This window comes from Athalia rosae, chromosome 6 (assembly GCF_917208135.1).
Source record: "Athalia rosae chromosome 6, iyAthRosa1.1, whole genome shotgun sequence".
NCBI lineage: Eukaryota > Metazoa > Arthropoda > Insecta > Hymenoptera > Athaliidae > Athalia > Athalia rosae.
Window position 1 is genome coordinate 9,017,054 of NC_064031.1, and position 21,535 is coordinate 9,038,588.

The window sequence follows — 21,535 nt, forward strand, 5'->3', positions numbered from 1 at the left end:
TTAGCTCGCACGTACAACGTCGTTCCGCGTTCCGGTCCGCGTCGGGTGGCAGAATTATGCAAACACTAAACACGACACGCCGACGTTAATTAACGCGAACTTTTAACGCGCGAATATTATTCCCGCGTACGCGTACCTTATCATTTTTCGATACCTGTGGCGGGGCGCTTATCTTCGCCGCGCAGAGCGCACGGAGTCTGATTGATTTCCCACCCCCGGCCGGATTGATTCCCCAAATATCGAATACATACAGATCCACGATGGTTTGTATTCGGTACATCGCGGGGGATAAAATATAATCCCCCCCCCCCTCCCCCCCCCCCCTCCCCGCGCCGCCGCATTCCTCCCTCCATATTCTTTTATTTGGTTTCGGAACGGCCGTTTTTGATTACGCGAAAATTGGACACCGAGGTACAGCGGCGCGCGGATACACCGCACGCGGTAACCGTAACTGTATCGCACGTGTGTTCGGGTGCGAGAAATTTTTCGGTCGAAAAATCGAAACAATCAAATGAAAAAATGAAAAACGAACGAGGAGGGTGAACGCGCGCGCGCGCGACGCCAGTGCAGTCTGCGATATTACGGAGGAAAGTACAAGGGAAGACCTTACGAGCTATAGGTACGGAGTGGCGCGACCCTAGACGAGATAAATCGTTCCGGATTAAGAGCATATTATTTAACCTCAGCTTAATTAATGTTCCACGCTCAGCAGTCACTGCAGCAATTTCCCCGCATGCGCTCGCGACCGTCCTTATATTTTCACGTACATAATATACCCCCCGCCCCCCCCCAACAGGTACGGTGCAGGTACACGCCGCTTACACGTACGTGGGAAACGTGTTTATTTAATATCACCAGAGAATATGCAGCGGTCAAAGCTCCGGCGTTGAATTTAATTCATAAAGTAGGAACGCTTTTCATTTTATTCACCTCACTTTGTGGCCCGTCACAAGTCGCCGAAGAACTCGCGCTGAATTTCCACTTTTTTCACACAATATGCTGCACTTTTATTACATCCCATTAATAACGTACCGGGGGTAGGAATATTCCCTGTGACTCGCGGCTGGCCGATTTTGTCGCTTCGTCGTTCGGGCGAACGTTAATTAAGTGGTTTTTCTGTTACTTAAAAAAACTCACTCGCCGTGGATGAATTATTTATTGTGAAATGGGGAATCTCATCGATTATTATCGTATACCGCACATCTCGCACGGTGAAAGGGACCCTCTAGATCGGTGATTAATTAATCCGAGTCTTCCTTCGAATTAATTAATGTATCTCATTACGAAACAAAGTTACGACGTGGAAAATTTATGACTATGATTTTTTTATTCCGCTCTCTTTGTCCGGAGGGGGGAGGGAAATTTATTTCTTAATCTGTGAGACGAATAATTATATTCCGGATGAATTTTCGCTGATAAATCGTAGGAGAATTTGGTTAAGAATTTTCATTTCTTTATCGAATGTATCCAACACTATAGATGATAATTACGAATCCGACGATCACCCGGGGCGAGTATGATTCCCGTAATTTTCAGTTCGCTTCATTCGCGACATGGAGCGACGTCTTAATTACTTTCCCCAATTAACGTTCTCGCATCGCTTCCCTAACTCTTATTCTCCTTCGCACCCTTTTTTCCTATTTATATGTCTCCGGTTCTCAACTACAAACTACTCCACATTAGCCTACCCCATTTAAGTTTTTTTTCTTTTTTTTTTCTTTCAATTTAACATTTTTTCATTCCACAACCTCCGCCTTTCGCTTTCTCTCTATTTTTGCTCTTACTTACCTACACGTATTATTTGTACGTGGGCACGAGCGCGTATAACTGTATAGGTACACGACGATTATAACTTCCTATTGTTTTTGTTTGCGAAAAAGTTCTTTGTCTCGTTGGCGTTAACTTATTAACCCGACGTTGGTGGAGGGTGGTTGGAGGGTGGTTGGAGGGTTGGAGGGTTGGGGGGCCCACTTACCCGGGTTATTCCATTTGAAACAATGGAAACAATGAGGTCCATTGTCTGAAGTATATGGAATTTTGAGTATCGCGAGGAAGACATTTTAACGCGTCGCAACGCGGAAAAGAATCTACGTCGTTGTGCGGATCACACGCGTTTATCACCCCCGGCGATAGTTTCATCCCGAACATCGGAATCCGCCCGATTATATCTCATCCCAAAGTCGTCCTCGGGGTCGAATGTCGACGCCGTATAGAATTTACGCCACGTTTCGCCACGCGACTCTGACAAATTATAATTAGCGCTGATCGAGTTATCTTCCGCCCGCGGATTACCTCAAAACTTATCTCGTTTCATTCGGGTTCGAACGGGAGGATCTTCGCCCGAGCAAAGACGGAGGACGAAGAAGGACTCGAGGTCCCCCCCCCCCCCCCGCCGCGGGTCGAACCCAAATTTCGACCCTCCGCGTCCGCCTCGGTATTTCCGCGAGGGTAACTCGCAGCCCTCGAAATCGATGGGAGAAAACTTTCGGGGCGAATCCCAGTCGATATTATCAGATCGTGAGCCTCTCGTTAACCGCCGATCGGATACCTCATTCTATCCCAATTAGAAGATACTTGAAAATTTTCTTCACAGTCACCCGAATGACTCCGCGAAATCTTGTACCTGATTTCGTTTTGTATTCGAAAAATTTTCACGAACTTCACGCAGTCGATTTATTTCAAATATTTCTACACGTGTAGTTTCTACGGTAGATAATTTTGTTCGGATTGTGTGAAAATTTTTCGGTCTCGATCGTTCGGTATCGTAGTTTCTTCCGGGAAAATTTATCGCCAAGGCCTCCGTGGGTAGAATAGCGATAATATCTTTATACTCGGTTGAGAAAGTTTCGAGAGAGAGAGAGAGAGAGAGAGAGAGAGAGAGAAAAAGGGAAAGAATAAAAACTGAAAAAATAATCGACATTTCATGAGGAATATAAGCGTAAAAATTTTATTCCCTTATACCTAGGGCGCTCGTAAAAAGCGTCGCATGTACAGGTACGTAGACTCAAGTACGTATAAAACTAACTCCGTTAGACTCGCGGACGTACGTACGAATACCCTCGAATTTCATTCGAGAGCTTTTGTTTCGAAATTTTTTTCAAAACTACCCAACACGCCGTGCAACGTACTACTCCGGAAGGTAACAACCTCTTTGTGAATTAATTTCCACGTCTCTAATTTCGAAGCTGGTGAGGCATTGTGCGGAATCGGCTCATGAAAAAGAAAGGAAAATAGAATACAGAGACCGGGGATATTCTCCCATTCAACACTCTCGCTCGGATTCCCGTTGAATTTTCTTTCAGACTCGCCGATATTCTGGCTCGATGACGCGTCGGCCGTTTCGCGAGACTCGTCGTACCCCGCGTGTATTTATTCAGGATTTCGTTCGACCCACAGCTGCAGGGGTGAAATGGCTTACATGCGGGTAGATAATGAGGTAGTAGTTCGCTCGAGGTTTCCGACTTGACAAGGATTTTGACGAGGTTATTTACGGGGCAGCTTTACCGAGCCGAAAGCACTATAACCTCTCGCCCTCGTAAATCGGGACGGTCGGCGTCGCGACGCCCGACCTCAACAGTTTGACCCGTTGACCGATATACCGCGTGATTATTGACGGCTCGTTTCATCGTTTATGACCCCCCGACAACGTTCGACCGAATTAATCAACCGGTGAGGGAGAAAAAAACAAAACAAAAAAAAAAAAAACAATCACGAGATCAACGTCTCGGATAGGGTGTATCGTAAGTTCGACTCACCAGCGGTGTCGATCAGATCGCTCTCCAAGTTGTTGAAACCGCAACGACTCAAGAAGAGCAGCGATAACAGTGACAGCGAACAAACGAGGACCAGAAGACGCGACAACAGTCGCACACCCAGAACGCGTAGCATCATGTCCCGGCGTCGCCTGAAAATTGAAAGTTGAAAGGTGTTAGCGGAATGGAAATGGGAAAAGAAACGAAGGCGGCTGATACGAATAATTGACGTAACAAGGCGCACGCGACAGCGCTGGGGCGCGGGGGCGATAGGCGGCGAGTACGCCTTGGACGAGAATTCGAAAGATTTGTCGGCGGTCGTTGATCCCTGTCCGGTGTAGGACGACGCGACGCGCGTAACTTCGGGCAGGTAATTCGGTTCGAGTTGATGTATATAAAGTTGATTTAACCCCCGCGTGATCCCTGCGAGGGAAGTTCGTTAGTTCGGCGGCTGTTGCCGCCGTTTGAATCATCCACCTAATTAATAATCATGAATTATAATACCCCGTGTAATTCGCGATGTAAGCAGCTCCCTAGCTTCGATCTGACAGTTTTATTCAAAGAGAGAATTCTATAGAGGAGTCGAAGAGATAAAACGCCAAGTTAAATAATGGAAAATATGCGGGGGAAAAGCTCTGCAGCGAAGCTTTTCTCCAACTTTCTGATAACGTGTATAAAACGCCCCGATTGTTGCCGCTGAGTTTCTCTTTTACTTCGTTAAAAACTAATTAGAAAATCTCCCGCTAACTTTTGTGTACTGCAGGCCCATTGACTCACTTCAATTATTATCCATTCGATTCTACGGCGGTAGTTATTTATCCACGCGTAAAATTAAAGCAGACTTTTCCATACCGACGGAAGGATGTGTATAAACTCTACTTTATTATTTTCACAGTCAGCTCAGCGTTTGCTCTACAAGCGGGCGTTGGCGGGTGGCCAAAATGTTCCCATCCGAAACAATGGTAAGCCGATTTTAAGATCGCCTTTGCCTTAGGTCTGATAAATTTTTCGAATAATTTTCAAAACGATGAGAATCAATGGAACGAGGGAGATTTTCATCCTCTTTCGACCGACGTGTTATTACGGAGAATACATTTCGATCGCGAGCATCCGATAACAAGGAGTTTTTTCCCCAAAGTATTAGCCGAGCAAGGGAACTGTGTGCCGAGGGCGGGGAAAATAAAAGAACGTAGAGAAGAAAAAGTAAAGGTGGGGGAACTCTTTAAATCTTATTATAAAAGTTATCAGTGTTCCCCGCGAATGGGGTGGCGAGCGAGTAGCTTCCGCGTCGGTGATAAAAATCTTGTTCGAAAACAAGGCTTCGGATGAAAGGAATCGCGATCACCTTTTGGCATCGAGCAAAGGCAACCGTGCTTCGGATAACCCGAAAGCGGGGGGTTATCGATGTTGGCATATTGATCCGGAGGTTTGATTAGCATTTCACTCCCCGTAGACACCGGGGGGAAAACGGTGGCGGCCGCAAGAAAGGCAAAGAATTCAGGAAGTCGGACGAAATTTCTCCAAATCCATCGTCGGCTCGTAAGAATTTCACTTTGATCGTGAATAAACTCTGGCTCAAGAGGCGTCGGGGCGAGGGGGGAGGATCGGGGGGATCGGGGGGGATCGAGATTATGTAGGAAGAAAATCGCGGGAGGATTTACGCGGTGAAACTCAATTTTGGAATGATATACGTTCAAACGATATTACCCACCGATCGAATTCTATTCTAATGTCTCGAGTCGTCGTTCCGAGAAATTGAGAAATGGCGACGAACCAGAAAGAGAAACAAGGGGGACGAAGAAAAATTGAACCAAACGAAGAACGGAACTTTATTTTTTTACTATCCAGAGGCAAACGATCGGACATCGAACTCCGCAGCTAAAAAATCTCGACGCGGACGATGTATTTATTTTTTAGGAGGTCTCTCGGTTATTAAGTTATCCTTCGACCCTACGTATATTTTTCGATATAAAATACAGAGAGACGTAGGTATATAAATATACGTCATAGACTCCAGATTCTTGGCTCCCTTCTCCGATCTAGTTTATACAAGAGGAATCTCTGATATCAGTTTTCCTGAATTTCAAGAACGAAGTATATCGGTCAAGACTCCGTAGGGAGAACGGGGGGCCGAAAATCAATGTTATCCGAATTTCTCATGCACGCGCACTTTGATCCGGCCTACAAATTTCACTTTCGTTTACCCGCGGAAAGAGGCGCCCGTATATCTAGTCGATAGCAAACATCGGGCAAAAATTCCGAGGGAAATGCGCAGCCTCGCGAACGGGAGGAAGAGACAGAAATGAGAGGGCGGAAGGGAGGCTGGCAGAGAACGGAGGGAGACGGAAAAAGTAGGGAAACAATACGACGATGAGCCCTCGCCGCGAAAAAACCCTTGGGAAATTTATGAGAAATCTTGAGGTGTTCCCTCCTCCGAGAGTGGCGACGCGTCCAGCCTTGATAAAAATCATAATTTACTTTACGCTCCGTGCCGATACAAGTGCGCTTAAAACCCCGGTGAAGTGTGCGCTTCTGCATTGGCCGGAGTCGGTGTTCTTCGAATAAATGAAAATACACGGCTCTATCCGAAGTCGTCTGGAGTCCGACCGAACGACGACGTTTGAATTTATGAAAGTATCTTACGGTAATACGAGTTTGGATTGAAGTAAGAAGTTATCGTGTTAAAACTTCGCTACGACCGTAATGAAACTGAGGTGACGGAGCGGTACTACGGGGCGGGGGTTTGGTTTCGGTCGGTCCTGCACACGCCGCGAACTGACGGCGTGCTGTGCAGTTGAATTAATTCAACGCCGAGAAGAGTCTCCTAGGAGGCGACGTGACCCGGCCAATTGGATTAAGAATCACGCTGCTGACTTCGAGAATCCCCTCGCGTTCGTTTCGCGGCGTATAAGACGCGCCGGGGATTGCGAAAACTTCGTATCGTTCGCCGTATCCCGCCAATCGGTATTCACGTGTCAAGGATAACGAAAATAGGAGAGTGAAAAAACTTTTACTCCCGAAAAATTGTTCGGACGGAAAATTCGCGCGGATTGACGAAAGAAAATCAGATCCATTGGGAAATTGTTCGGTGCGTGAATCGATGTAGGTATCGCACACTGTAGGATTCGCTGCGTTTTTCTGATGCTTTATTACTTTCGGCGGATAATTGACGAAATTAATTTGTCATCCGAAAATTTTACGTATGATACCTACGTTTTCTGTATAACATGCTGCAATAAATACCGTCCACATCGGGCAATACTCAATATCAATTTTTTTTATAAAATACACGCACCGCCGATAGTGGAATTTAATCGAACGCACATATGGGGCATTCCACGTCAAACAAGTCACTTTTTCCGAAATATTTTTCATTCAATAAAATTTCAATTTTCAGTTGAAATCAAAGTCCATAACAACACCATGGAAAGATCAAGGAAAAAAGACGTGTTGAATTTCGGACCGAGTTTCGAGAGAAACCATTTTTTCAGGGCAAAATGTGAAGTCGTTGCAAAATTATCTCGAGGACACTTTTTCAATGTATTTTTGCGTTACGTATACAAATCCCATCGAGATATCCTTGATTTTTAACTTTTTGGATCGATAAATTGGCGATAACTCGATCAATTTTATAGATAGATCAATTCAGCTTTCAGATTCGGGTTCCTGAGGTCAAATTATCGAAGAAGAGCCTAGAAACCCAAATAAAAAAAATATCGATTTTTGGCCCCAAAACTCTATGGATTTTGTAAATTTTTCAACCTAAAATAAAGTATTTTGAAAATTAATTGCAGAAGACTTCTCTAACGTACTTTGACCTCAGAAACACGAATCCACCGGGTAAATTGAGCGACGAATTTTTCTCACCGAAATATCTCAATTTTTCCGCTCCAAAAAGCGATAGTTCGAACAAGGCATAATTCCGGCGATTTTTACGCAAACAAGATAGTGAGGTAGAAAAAAAATATAACAATCTTTTTGATCAAGAAAAAAGAAGCGACGAAGATCGTAAATGATCGGGCGGAGTTCGTCCGTTCATCATGTAATACCTATACGTAACGTACATACACGGTAATCCGATTTACTTTGTAGAAATTGTTCCGTGAATTTCGTTGGCTCAATTTTCGCTTTAGGTGCAGCCTGAAAACTGCTGCAGCATCTGCTGATCCGATGGTATGAGGTATACCTATAGGTATTATAAAAAGAAATAGGCGATGAAGCGAATTGCTGTAACTACTCGTTATACTCTGTGCGCCAGCAGCTGCCGCTATTGACCGAAGTACCGCTTCGCTAGTCAAACAACTTTTTTTCGTTTCTCCGTTTTCTTTTTTTTCTCTCATTTCTCCACCGTACGGAAGAGAGAAAGACTCGCTTCAAGACTTTGCCAATCCTGGAGCTGAATTAAAAGCTCTACTTTGCTCCTTGTGATCATCGTGGAGATAAAAAAGAAAAGTTTTCACAACCGAACGACCATACGCTGTTTGAATTATTTCTCAAATGTTACGGAGTATTAAACGGACGTACGTCTCTTCACAGTCGGATTATAACGGACGAAAATGCGGAATCGCAGTCTCAGAATTGCTGAGATAAAAAAAAAAAAATAAAAAAAGAAGAAAAACCGTTTATAGTTCTTTGTGAAATCTAGGTGGAGTTTTCCCCGTGGCAATGGGACTCTTCGTACACCCGACGACTCTTTTTGTCTCACATTTTCTACTTACGTGCGTTCCTTCTTTTCTTTTCTCTATTTAGCAAGTTGTGTTCTTTGAGGTTGGAGTATCCGGTACATATACCTACCCCAAGTGTTCGCCCCGTAGCTCGAGCGAACAAAATATGAATAATGGAATTAAGTTGCTCCTTCCATACATGTACACCGAAAGTTTGAACGAGTTTTCGGCACGTATCAGACGCCATGACACTTTTAAAGTTGAACTTTTATCCCTTCTTTCGCCTCGCTGAAACACTTCGCGACATCTCCTACGCCTCGCAGGTTCTTTCGGACAAAACCCCCCGCTTCGGCTAAACTCGGACTCCGACGGTGTAAACCTGTCCACGTCTGCAGTATAAGCACGAGGATCGTCCCCGGCTGTCACCTTCTTTCACCTTCCACATCCCTCAGCAGGAAAACTGCCAACCCTACTCCGGGATGATGTCCGCGGGAAGCTGGAAATACCCGACGCTCTCCTTCACCTCTTCTTCCCTCGGCCGTCAGACTTTATCTTTTTCACCTGTTCATTGTTACGACCTGAATACTCTCCCGTTATAATTTCTTCTCTTTTTCTTCCTCCCGCCGCCCGCTCCGAGATTTTTCTGTTTGCGGTTTTATTTTTTCTCGTATCTCGAACGATGAGAAACGGTGTTTCAAATTCGAAATCAACAACGAATTTCACCGTCATTCGAAATAATGGATATTGCGCGAGGACTGAAATTCGAAAGAAGGCAGGATGAGTTGCAGGGGCCGCGGAAGCGTCGGTAACAGAAACCGTTTCGTATAATTTTCCAAGGTGTCCCCGTGACAATGTAAATACGTTAACTTCTCAGGTGAACTTGGCACGAAATTAAATTATTTCCTTAGCTGCAACGTACGTACAGCGTAGCCAGAACTATTGCGAAAACACTAGGCAAATTTAGTTTGGAATATATTTAGTGACTCGCGAGTCGGAAATTAAAGCACACTCCAGAAGCTTTTGATATCCTATAGAGTAATATTCTGTCGCAGAACGAATTTATTTATTTTATACAAAGTACTTCGTCTTAATTTGAAAACTCGGCGCGACGAGAGTTGATGAAAATAAAAAGAGAAATTGAAAAAGAGAAGGAAAAAAAAAAAAAACAAAGAAATTACGTGAAAATGAAAAATTCAAGTATGCCAGTACGTAGCGAGATTTAAAATAAATAGAAAAAGTTTGATGAAAAAAAATAAGTATTAAGGTCGAGATTCGCGTGTCAAATATTAAAAACCAAGCGAACCTCGTGATGCGTTCAAATCTTTCGCCAGCAATCAAAATTCAAGTTTCACCGTACACACGACCCCTGCACACGCGTATTTCTTATCGCGTCGTAATGAATTATAGGTCACGAACTACCCATAACTAACCAGACGCAAATTAATTTCGTGCGAATAACCGCTGAAAATAACTAACAAATAAACAACGCGACGCCCCTTCGTTCTCTTATCTGTTGGCAAGATGAAGCTAAAAAAAAAAAAATGAAACAACGACTATCGGAAAACGGCGAAGAAAAAATCGATAAGAATCTTTGAAAATCTCGTGTCCGGTATAAAAAAATATGCCTACGTAGGTAGGTACGTGGGTGAAATTGCGGTGAGGGAATTCGGACCGCGAGTACAGCCGGCGATGCGTCGGATGCGGACTTGCGGAGAAAAGCTCGGTTCAGGTCGCGGGAGAAGGGTCGTTAAAGAGACGTCCTTACCCGGACGTTCGCGTAGTCGACCCTCTTTAAGCCAATCCGTTGCTTTGTCCCGCACAATATCAACCCCGGAGTTCTAGGTCTCATTACAGTTGGTTCGGCGCTGCGTTGTGTTCCAGTAAGAGAGAGATTCTCGTTCCGGCTTTACGTATATCGTGGAGTGCAGGGGGGAGGTATACATCGACGAAACCCTCTCTGGTTTATAACCGCCGTCTCCACCGACGTAACCGCTGACCGACCTCTACCAAACGAACGCACGGTTGCCCTGGAAGCATCCTGTGCTTTGACCCTTCAGCCAAAACATCGGATCTTGATGGGTGTTCCGCGTTGTACGTTGTACGTTGTACGTTGTACGTTGTACGTTGTATGTACGTAGACGAGGCAGTTTCACCTCGACGTTTCGCTCTCGCAGTTGATACGTTTCCAACTAGACGGACAGAGCTCACTCCGCGCGCGGATGAGCCAACGAGTTTCCGAGCTGGCCGGAAGCTTTTTTTCGATCGAGGTATAAGTTCCGAAAAAAACGTAATTAGGGAATATTTCTGATTGCGATTCGCCACACCGTCCGCCGTCCGGTGAACGTAACGCGGTACGTGAGCGGGGGAATTATTTATCGCAACGTTGACCCGCATATTTGTTTGTTCGACGTCATCGAAATCGTGATAATGCAGCGGACGTGGAGTGTAGTTGCAACGCCGCAATTAGTAACTCGTTTGTTTATTCATAGATTTTGATGGACATCGGTATGGGGCATCGATGCGCGCAACCCTGCGGAGAGTACCGGCATACGATTCGACTGGAATAATATTTATTTAAAATTTTATGTAAACCAACGCTGCGGAGCCACGATACGACGATCGAACCGTAACTGCGGACGTTGACGAATTTCAACAGTTTTCACGATAGAACGCCGAACAAATTGATCGAAACTTATCTCCTATGAAAATAAAGCTTTTTATACTCACTTTGCAGGGGACTCGAAACTTGGAGATTTTGACATTAGGTTACTTCACTTCTGTAACAAAATGAAAAGTAGTGATTTTTTTTTTTATTACTCTGCAGTCACACAGCCGAAAAATAAAAGACCAGTTAAAAAAGTCGCTAAACGGTTGCTTCCAAATGACGTACATTCATCGATCGGTTAACCGGTTGTTTTAAGATTTGGCACGGTGCCTTTTGTCGCGAGGGTTAAAAAAAAAAAAAATAATTAAAAAAAAACATCTTTCCCATGTAGTTGGCACATTTTTCAACAAAGGAAGCTAGCGATTAAGATACCCGGCCAAAAATAAATCCAGTGCCAGTTTATAAATTGCATTTCTTTTCAACTCATTAGAGACTCGAAGAGCCGGTTGGAACTTCTTCCGTCTCACAGCCACCGGTCAAAATAATCCTCGAGTCTTCGCCCAACCTCTGAATAATTCAACCTTTTTCTTTCCGCGAGATAAACTCTTCATAAAAGCATCGAAAGCGAGAAGAATTACCGTATAAAATCGTCGGTGAAAAAATATACCAAGGGAATTATTCGCGGTGACGTGGGAGGAGCCGGTGACAAAGGTGGTCCAATATTTTCCGATCCGCGCCACAATTTTCAAGGATTGAGGGATTAACAAGGCTGCCAAGAATGCAAATCCGCCGGGATCACATAATTAGAATCAAGGATAACGCTCGCACGGTTTTGGCCTCTGAATTCCACTCCGTGCGGTAAGCTTGCCAAGTGCACGGCAAAGTACCTTTGACACGCTACTCGAAAAGGCAGTTCCTACTAAATGGCGTTGAATCGCGTCCCGAAAACGCGAAACGAAGACGAACGGACGAAAGGACTTATTCTCCGGAATCGAAAAAAAGGAATAGCGTCCTCGCGTCGGACACGCGCCGTTTTTTCGTCGCCACCTGCAATACGGACTCGTTCGTTGGATTTGTTCTTCGGCGAAGGGGTTCGGTTGTCTCGCCGAATGTTGTTGTAGGCGTCCTAAAATCGCACGCTGTACGTTACCAGTTTTGTTCCACAGTTGTCGTAGCGGTGGCGATGACGGTGAGCCCGATTATTCCCTTGGCTGAGGTTGGGTACACACAATCAGGCGTGTTTGTCCGAACCCAGAGCTTGTTATCCTCATTTGCTCGAACGTGTGTGTGACATCGGTACCCTATATTTATACCTAACTAAATACACACGCTGCACAAGTGCACGTGAATCCACACGGGTGGTTGAAATCCATTCAAAACGTAGCGCGTTGCGCGTAATGCGATTTCAAAATTCCGATAGATTTATAGGAGCGAAGCGCAACCACGAAACGGGTTCTCGATCGCGCGGAAGGCTCGACAACTCCAAGTACTCGATATCGCTATCGAGTTGTTTTCATATTCCGAATCGAGTCGATCGCAGAAAAAGAAGACGAGACGATTCGATTCCGAGGTTCCGAGATCCGCGCTCCAAAAAATGAAGAAAAAAAAAAAAAGACGAATAGAGGAAATGAAATGAGGTGGTTCGTAGGTCCGAGGGCCTCGTGTATTCGGTATTCCTCACCTCTGGTTGTACTTTGACATCTATTGACAGTTCCGTTTCGGCGGAGGGTAGATGATATTGACTCTGGATACCTTTGAAAAGTGGCTTCGATCCACGACTCGAGAACCGGATGACTACGGGGCGTCGTATCCGCGAGTCCGTGATGTGTGTATATATATAAATGCATTATGTATCACACGCGATACGCTCTGCCCAACGAAGCGTACGAACTCGCGGTCTGATAATATGACTTACTGCTTTCCGTATATCGATCCAACGTTCTTTGATTCCTTACCCTTGAAAACGCAGCGAGGCATCGCCATGGAACGTGATAATCAGAGCCGTTGAATTTTCGGAAGCGGCGAATATGTGCTCCGCTTTTCAATAACAAATGAAATACACTCGACTGTATAAATTCTGGAGCGACGTATCCGCGCAATATGGGGTCACCGGCTCCTCGTTTCCGCTAAATTACTCCCATAAATCAGTGCGTGTATCAAAGCGTTTGGCAAATATTCCGGCGAATCGTAGAAGCCGACGCGGAATTGATCGGAGCGAATAAACCCGACGAGATGATTTTTTTCCCCAGCTGAGTCTCGGCGATAATATTTGGGATAATCGGGAAGCGAAACTGTTTTCCAGCGTTACAAAAGCGCGATCCCCCCCCCCCCCCCCCCCTCCCCGTCGTCGCCACCACCACCACCGACACCCCCACTTCGGATGGCGCAAGCCTCCAGCGCCAAATCACCGCGGATACCATCGCTCTACAGATCTAGCGAAGCTCTCCACCGTTCGCATTATCTAAACCAGCGATCGCAACTTATTCCGCTCAATGAACGCGTGGGACAATCAACAATAGGCAGACTGTTCGTCGATAGAGTAATTTCACCCACGCCAAACATTTCTCTTCGGATGTCTACGCGAACGGGTGCCGAATTCCACCGAGTCGAATTATCGCGCGAATGTTCCGAAGATCGGAAAGGAGAAGTTTTCGGGCGGCGAGTTTCTCTAAACAGTTGCCCCCGAAAATGGGAAATGGAGTAAAAAGGGCGTACAAGGGAAACGTGAAGACGAGCGCGCGATATGCGATAACGCACTCCGAGTGGGCTCCTCCCCGATCACCGAGTTGGTTATATCGCACATCGTCGGCGGGTACCTTATAACCGGCTACCAGCTACTTCGGTTTTGTGTGGTTTGGCAAGGCGGTGCTTGAACTCGTGTGTAAAAGAGCCGACGCGAGGTGGAGAGCGGTGAAAAGATAGAAAGGGGAATCGCTAAAGGGTGGGATTGAGGAAGGAAGAACCATCGAGGAAATTGGCCCGTAATATAAATCAAGATGGTTGCCCGGAGAGGCGACGGAGTCTTTCGAAAGAACGTTACACCAGCTCGCTGCGGACTACCCCGCCGACTTACCGGTCGACTTCTTTTTTTTTTTTGCCAAAGATCGGAAAAAAGAACGCGTTACGACACGGCCCCAGGAATTACGCCCTCTTCGTCTCGGGGGCGATCCGTAATTCCCTCGAACGGATTTTGGCGAATTTTCGAACCGTCACCGGTGGCTAATTTTAATTTAGATGCAGACCGATCAGCGGGAAAACTGCGACGGAAAATTTCTCCATTTCCTCGTACCGGTGCCGAGTGTACGCGTACCGTCATAGATTTATCTGGATTTGCGTGATATTGAAATCGCACCGTTCTAACGTTTCCGCTCGGAGCGAAAAGTTGAAGGAAACTTTATTGAAAATCTCTAAAGATTCGGTTAGATGTATAGCCTCGGAGTCCGCAAAGTTTCAAGAATTAATCTAAAAGACATCCGCGCGACGTTCGCGCGGCTCTACCATATGGCGGCGACAGACATTGAGACGCTTTTTATCCGGCAATTTCGCATGAGCGAAAATCCAACCGAGGTTGCCGCGATCAAAGTACGTTCCTCTCCGAGCACCCGAGATATTTTTCGATTCGAAAAATGAGAAATGATGAAATAGTTGGGGCCATTAGACGAGGCGCGGACGTTTCGCTACTTTATTTATAGCCGATACTTGCGGTTCCAGGCGAGGAAAACCCGCTGGTAAAGCATCGGAAACCTCCGCAGGGTGAACCGACCGAGGTACGTACGTAGGTTCAAAGGAATGGTGCCCGCGAGATTTCCAATCTCCCAAGTTTAATACAAGGGGAATAGAATTGCCATCGCGAACGAACCGTATATTTCATTTCCACGGTGCAGAACGTGCAACATATTTTATGCGTAATATGTGTTTCACTTTGGAATGAATTTTCGCCAATCTCGAGACCTTCGGCACCCTTTTTTTCCTCCACCGGCAACGTGCAACGCTCAACTGTCAGAGCGCTTGTTGTTGGCGAACCGGAAGAACAGGGGGAGAGGGGGCGGGGGGGTGAAAAATTGCCCAAAACAGGAGGAACCAACCGGCTTCGCCTTAGAAAAACGTACGCGGAACCAATAAGGAAACCTGAAAGAGAAAAAAAAGTCGCTCACCCGAGAAAGAGGGAGAAATTCACCGGCCATTCCGTTTAAATATATTTCCATTCTCATCTACATTTCTTTCATCAAGGAAAAATGAAAATTCCTCTTGAACAACGTCCCGAAAGATCTTCGTTGGAATAAGAGGTGAAGAATCATGCGAGAGGAAAATGAAAACTCTAATTGCGGTCTTCTTGATCACACCGTAATACTTGAGAAATTGAATGTACGGTGGTTATTGGCTGACGGAATATCGAGTCGACTGCAGGATCGATAACACCGATTTATGACGTCGTGTAACTGCACGATTTTTCATCCTTGCTGAAACTTAATTGCCCCGTTGTCGCGGGAAGAATTCCTCCCCGCTCTTCGTTTTCTTGTATTCACTATAACCCGAATTCGATAGATCGCGATCTACAGCCGGACTTTCAATTATTTATTGAATTTCCGGCGTTATGGAAATCCTGAATTCCAGCGACGAGTCAGTCGCGCGCACAGATCTCCTTCGAGCGCTATACATCTTTCAGCGCGGTTCGAGAGATTTTTATTTTCATCGCGAGATGAGGTTTATTTCGTCTCCTCGTTTATCAGAAGGCAACAAAGATACGAGACAATTCCCTTAGCCTTTTCCGGGACTTCTTTTTCCCCCTTTTTCCCCCTTCTTCGCTGTTTTATTCGAGGTTGTTTTTTTTTTTTATTTTTTTTATTTTGTTTTTTTTTTGCTTGCGCGCGTAAGAGGAGCTGTATTTCCTTCATTTTTCTCACGCTTTTACGAAAAAGACGCGATGTCAAGGATTTATGAGTTATTCCGTCGCCATACCGAGACGCGCTTTGTCCGACAGATCGACTAATCTCGTCACACAATTGTTGTTGTTATTACTCTTCGGTCCGGTGGTGAGGACCACGTACGTCCACGTGTGCGGAACCCTCGGGGTAGATATTTTCCGGGCACTTTTTACCGGACCAAAAAAAATGAAAAACATTCTCCCGGAACCGAGTGGGGGCCGGAAAAAGCTACTCGAAAGCAAAATAAAAGGAGGATATATCGAGGACGCGAGATTAGTATCTCTGTATAAACCAAGGCCAGGAAATGGGGCGCGGAAAAGCTGCCGATTTACTACGAAATGTCTTCAATTTATCAAACGTCGGACGGTCAAGGGTCATCCATGGTTGCGAGAATAACCAGCTTTTGAATATCCAAAAAATTTTTATTTCTCTCGCTTGTTCCCTCGAAAAAAAAAATCCAACTCTCACGGGTTTCGAGATCTATTCGTACTCACTCGGTGATCAACGTTTGTTCGTTCGTTCGTCGATTTACTTGAATATTTCACTTCAATACCCTTGTCAAGTTCAGTTCTACTCTCAGTTTGACACGTTGGCGAAGTTCGCGCGTCGCGGGTCCGAATCGAGCGTTGGAATTCGGTGCATGCGAGAAAACGAAAGGACTCATTCCGGCGGCAACCCTTTCAAGTTCTGACGTAGAAGGCTGCCCGAGGTCTTGCATATTTCAGTCAAAGGGGGCGGGGAGGGGGGGCGAATGATTCGGCCCTGTTCGGAAAATTCGTAAAATTGATTCGGAGCACGATCTGTGTTTTTTCGCTTCGTCCCGCGATAAATGATAAACGATTCGACGTAGCCGCGGCTTAATGGCGATAAAATTCAACCGCGACGCGGCGCCTGCGACACGTCTGCGGTAAGTTTAACAACGATTTTCCCCGATGTCGCGAAAAACGGTTTTTCATACGACCGAATTATCGTTTAATTTATTCATCACGTTATCCAACGGCTAGAATTTATGCTCGTTAAAGAAGAACCGACAAACTTTAGCGAAAAACTATGTACTCGCTTTTCTATTTCTACCGTGTATGATACGTGATACGGTAACGACCACTGCACTGCCGTATCGTACATATTTTATAAAGCAAAAACTGGAAAGAAAAAACGAGGAAAAATGAGAGCGAAAAAATGGCGCGAAAAAAAGGGAAGTAAAAAGATCGAAGAACCTTGGCGAATAAGCGAACGCGGTTTTATTCCAAGTACGTTTTCTTCATATCCACGAATGGATTTTCCACCGAACGTACGTGGTCCGGCTGGCGAGATGAGGGATGGATAATTCAGAATAGGTATGGCCGACGACGCAAACTGGTAGTTGAGGTGAAAAAATCTGGCTACTTTTGTGAGTAGGTTAGGTGTCGAATGAGAAAAAAAAAAAAAAAAAAAAGAACAAACAAAACAGGTGGACGGAAAATGTGATCGGCGTCGATCGCAACTGGAAAATCCCCATCGTGCCCGGGAATGAGAATACGCGAAACAGATATGTGTGGGTATTTTTCAGATAGAAAGACGGAGTCCGCGTAGCAGGAAAAGTTTATAAACGCCCGACACATTTATAATGTAAAAAATAAAGCGAAGAGAGATTTGTATCTCTTTTTATTTTATTTTTTTATTTTTTTATGGTTTTGTAATGTAACTTTCATGCAAAACTGCGGTTTATATCGCGTGGGTATCGAAACGCGAGGGTTGGGATTTGGGATTGGAATATTCGGATGTTCTTTCCACCATACGGATCAATACGCGCGTATACCTATACGCGTACTTTTACGTGCATTGCAGCAGCGGTCGCGATGTTTGCTTCGTTCTATGAACCGCCTGTTTCTCGCTACATGCACAAACCGTGTTTCTGTCATTTTTAACAATCGTCAGCGGCGATATTCCCGTAACCGTAACGTGGTATCACACGCTACCCGCGGAGTCTCGTCATCGTTCGTGTCATCGGTTTCGAGCTGCATGCGACTCATCCGCACGGCGATCACATCGGACAATAGATCGCTGTCGTATCGCGGCCGTCAAACGATCCGACACCCACGATAATTAATGCGAGGCCCCCGGGGGATATTCTCCGATCACACCGCAAAACCTCAACCGGGATCTCAAATTCTCGATCGAGCGAATCGATAAATATGAAACCAGGTTTATTTCCATTTTGTTATTTTTTTCTCCGTTTTCTACCGAGTCTCTTCGTTCCCCTCCCTTCTTCACCCCTCATCACGATCGACGAACTATCTGGTCGAGATTTAAAATTCCGAAGCACCGCTCTCTTGGTGCTTTTTACGTTTTTTTTTTTTTTTCCCCCCCTTCCCTCTCTTTCTCCGCTATCACTTCGCCACGGAGTCTTTCGAACGTCTGTACACATTCGTAGAAAAGCGCGAAGGCCTTGGGGCTGACTGCACATCAAAGTGGATGAGATTTAAAATAACGTTGAACTCCTTTGAGGTGGCCCTGACAGACGACCCCCGCCTCTTACCCGAATCTCTTCGATTCCCAATCGCAAACGATCCTCAAACCTTGAGGTGACCAATTTAAAAATACATGAGCTGGCTAATAACTTTCGAACTCTTTGTACTTTATTCTCCGAGTTCTTCTGAAAATTCCGGATACATACACTACGGCTGTACGGCATAGAGTCAACGGTTCTTGGAATCCGTCGTACGGGGGACGATGAAAAGTGCCCCTTGTAAACGATCTTCTATTTTTTTTCTCCTCTCGTCGAGAATCGGCGTCCGCATACGTATACGCGAAACGAGATAACAAATTATGAATTCTACCTGGGAGGCCGGAGTCGGAGATAAAAATTCCGCCGAAAATAAAAGAGAAAATCTGCTCGCATCGGAAGTTTGAGTACCACGGAATTCCGACATCGCGCTAGTACCACCTGCGACGAATAAATTTCTTCTTCTTCTTCTGCTTCTCTCTCCTTTTTTTTTTTCTTCTTTTTCTTTCTCTCTTTGTGTGGGTGCTTTTTTTTCTCAAACCTTATAAATTCGTGAATATTTTAACTCGGGCGTTCTACGTACTCCGCACATCCAGGCACCTCCGCGGGAGCTTCGGGCGACAAATTTTCTCTTTTCTCTTTTTTATTTTTTTTTTTTTTCGTATTTTTTTTTTATTTGTTCTATTCCTTTCCCTTTTTACGAGACATATTTTGGGCGTTCCTCGCCGTCTGAACTAAGCCCCGGCGCGCACGCTCGATACAAAAGCTTTAACATAAGTACTTCGGCGTCGGGACGGCGACGACAACGTCGTGACGGGAATCGAGATTCGAGTCCTTGTTACGGGGGCGGCTCTTTTGTCTCGTCGGGGGAAACGCGACCCCCGTACTTCACCTCGTAACCGCTATCCGCTGTATTTCCAAACTCCCGGTAAATTTATGACGGATGAATCTCACGGCCGGGGCCACGAGTCGCGAAGTTTTGCGGGCCGAGCGACGCGATTTCAAGGAATTTTCGAATACCCGACAGGCGATATAGCTTATCGCCGCACGAGTGGGGTATAAAAATACCGAATCGAGTCTCCGGATGACGAAAATTAACCGTGAAGAGTAAGGAGCCGCTCCGACGACGCGACGGAAAATCCAAAAGACCGAGTTCTCGAACGCCAGGAGAACGGGTCCGGTTTTCTCCCCGGATATACTGCAACCGCCCCGTCGCACACTTTTGTCACTTGGCAAGGCGGATAAGGCCGCAGTTCGTTCGGTGGCAACGCTTGCCGCCTTACCGCAAGATGCTGCTATTGCAAAGGTTTGACGCGCGCATAGAGTGAGACCGTCGCACGATAAGCTTGCGCGTCTCTCTACCCAGTCATTGTTCCCGCTTCATTTGGCGCCGTGCCACTGGCCCCAACCTCGCCTCGCACCCCTACGATCGCTTTACCGCGACCCTTTCCCAGTTTCACCCCCCCCCCCCCCCCCCCCCCCCGTTTAACGCTTTCTGCACACTCGAAACGAGGGTATCCGGTGCGTTTCGCACCTCGACCGATGAAACCGCGTCGCGTACCGACGATGAAGACCACGGCGAAGACGCGTTTCACTTTTTGTTTTCCTTATGTTCGTCCTCGAGAATCACTCGCTGGAAACTCTCGTCGCTTTCGGATGGCGAAAAACGTGGTGGAAATCCGAGCGCGTTTCTTCGGACTGTCCGAGCAACAATTTACGCGCTTCTTTTTCTCCGTCTCGCTCTCTGCCGTTCGTCAGCGCTCGCGGTTTCCCTCTTGGTACACGTACCCATACCGTGCGTACGTTTTGCGGACCGAGCGAACAGCTACGAGAAAGCTAAATCGATTCCGTTACACGCGGGACCGCGCGGTGGCGTACAACCACATTCAAAAGTAGAATGCCCAGCATCGTTCGTATGCACGCGTGCCATTTTCTAGGGGCGAGCGTCGCCGACGATCGCGCTAATCGCAAAGACGAAAAACGTCCGTCCACTCTCTGTTCGCTGGAGGTCAATAATCGTTGAGGTGATTCCGCGACTCGGTAACTCCTCGACGAAATAGAGGAAACCTTTTTCCCTCCCGGTGAGAGATATCCGCGACGTCTAGTAAAATGTTGAGGGCATTCCGCGCGAACGTTTCACGCTCGAATACACCCGATATAGTCGAGTTGAAGAGGCGCGCGCGGGGTCGCTCATCTTGCGTGGAAGCAGATGTAATTGCACGGATCGATCGGCGTGGTTTCCACCTCCCAACGAGCTCGTCTCTCGTCTTCCTCGAGATACACAGCGAAGCCAGGGGGGGGACGAGTGGGTGAGAAAACGGGGGAGAGGGAGAACAGAGCAACGAGAGAGACGAATGATCGATTAAAATGCCGCCCGCAGCACCGGAATCAGAAGCAAAAGCGAAGCAGCGGTGGCAGCGGCACAACCACCTTCGCTTCCAACTCCGACACCTCCGGCCCGTCCTCCCCTCCCCCCTAGTTTTCGACACCACCTTCCCGCACTCACGACTCACGGGGACTTTGGCGGTTATTGCGTTCCTTTCATACGACTCGAAGGACAGAATTCTGGAGCATCGTTAGCATACCCTCGTCGCCTTCGTCTGTCATCCGGTGTACGACTGGGTAGTATTGATATCGGGGATGAAAGGGGGAAAGCTCTTTCGCGTCGTTCCCTATGGCCCCCGCTCTAAATAACTACCGACCGCTGATTCGTTCGAGCTTGAGTTTCGCCTCATTTTTGTCCGTGCGAAGTCTCGCCGGGAATCTTCCGCCATCATCGGTGTAGCGAATCAATTCACGCGAAGATTCGATCGAACGGAAGATCGAGCCGAATCGCAAGTTCTAGTTTCCAACTGGTATTTATAAATCCTACAGGTATACGTATACACGCGTATCGCAAGGCTAAAAGAATACCTGACAAGGCTACTGAATAAACTCGAAAGATCCTTCGTCTTCCGCTACCAAGTATAATATTATCTTTCGATTTTCCCTTGCTCAGCCCTTCGGGAAGGGTCTGCATGCGAGACTGATTCCGGTGGTTCCGAAGCTACGGGTACGAGGAGGACGCTAGGCGCCCCGCTGAGGATCCGAAGGAAGCAATAACG

At 46.4% G+C, this 21,535-nt stretch overlaps 1 protein-coding gene across 6 annotated transcripts in view; it reads right to left on the reverse strand.

Moving 5' to 3' along the window:
• Positions 1 to 21,535, reverse strand: part of LOC105690400 (chondroitin sulfate N-acetylgalactosaminyltransferase 1) — a 63,393-nt gene that overhangs the window by 17,947 nt on the left and 23,911 nt on the right. For 4 of the 6 annotated variants that reach the window (XM_048657530.1, XM_048657529.1, XM_048657533.1 and 1 more), the window contains one exon: positions 3,756 to 3,904. In XM_048657530.1, coding sequence (XP_048513487.1) covers positions 3,756 to 3,904 — 149 coding nt within the window. Of the gene's footprint in view, positions 1 to 3,755; positions 3,905 to 11,143; positions 11,194 to 21,535 lie in introns of all 6 variants that reach the window. The other 2 variants (XM_048657532.1, XM_048657531.1) reach the window with 1 other exon arrangement.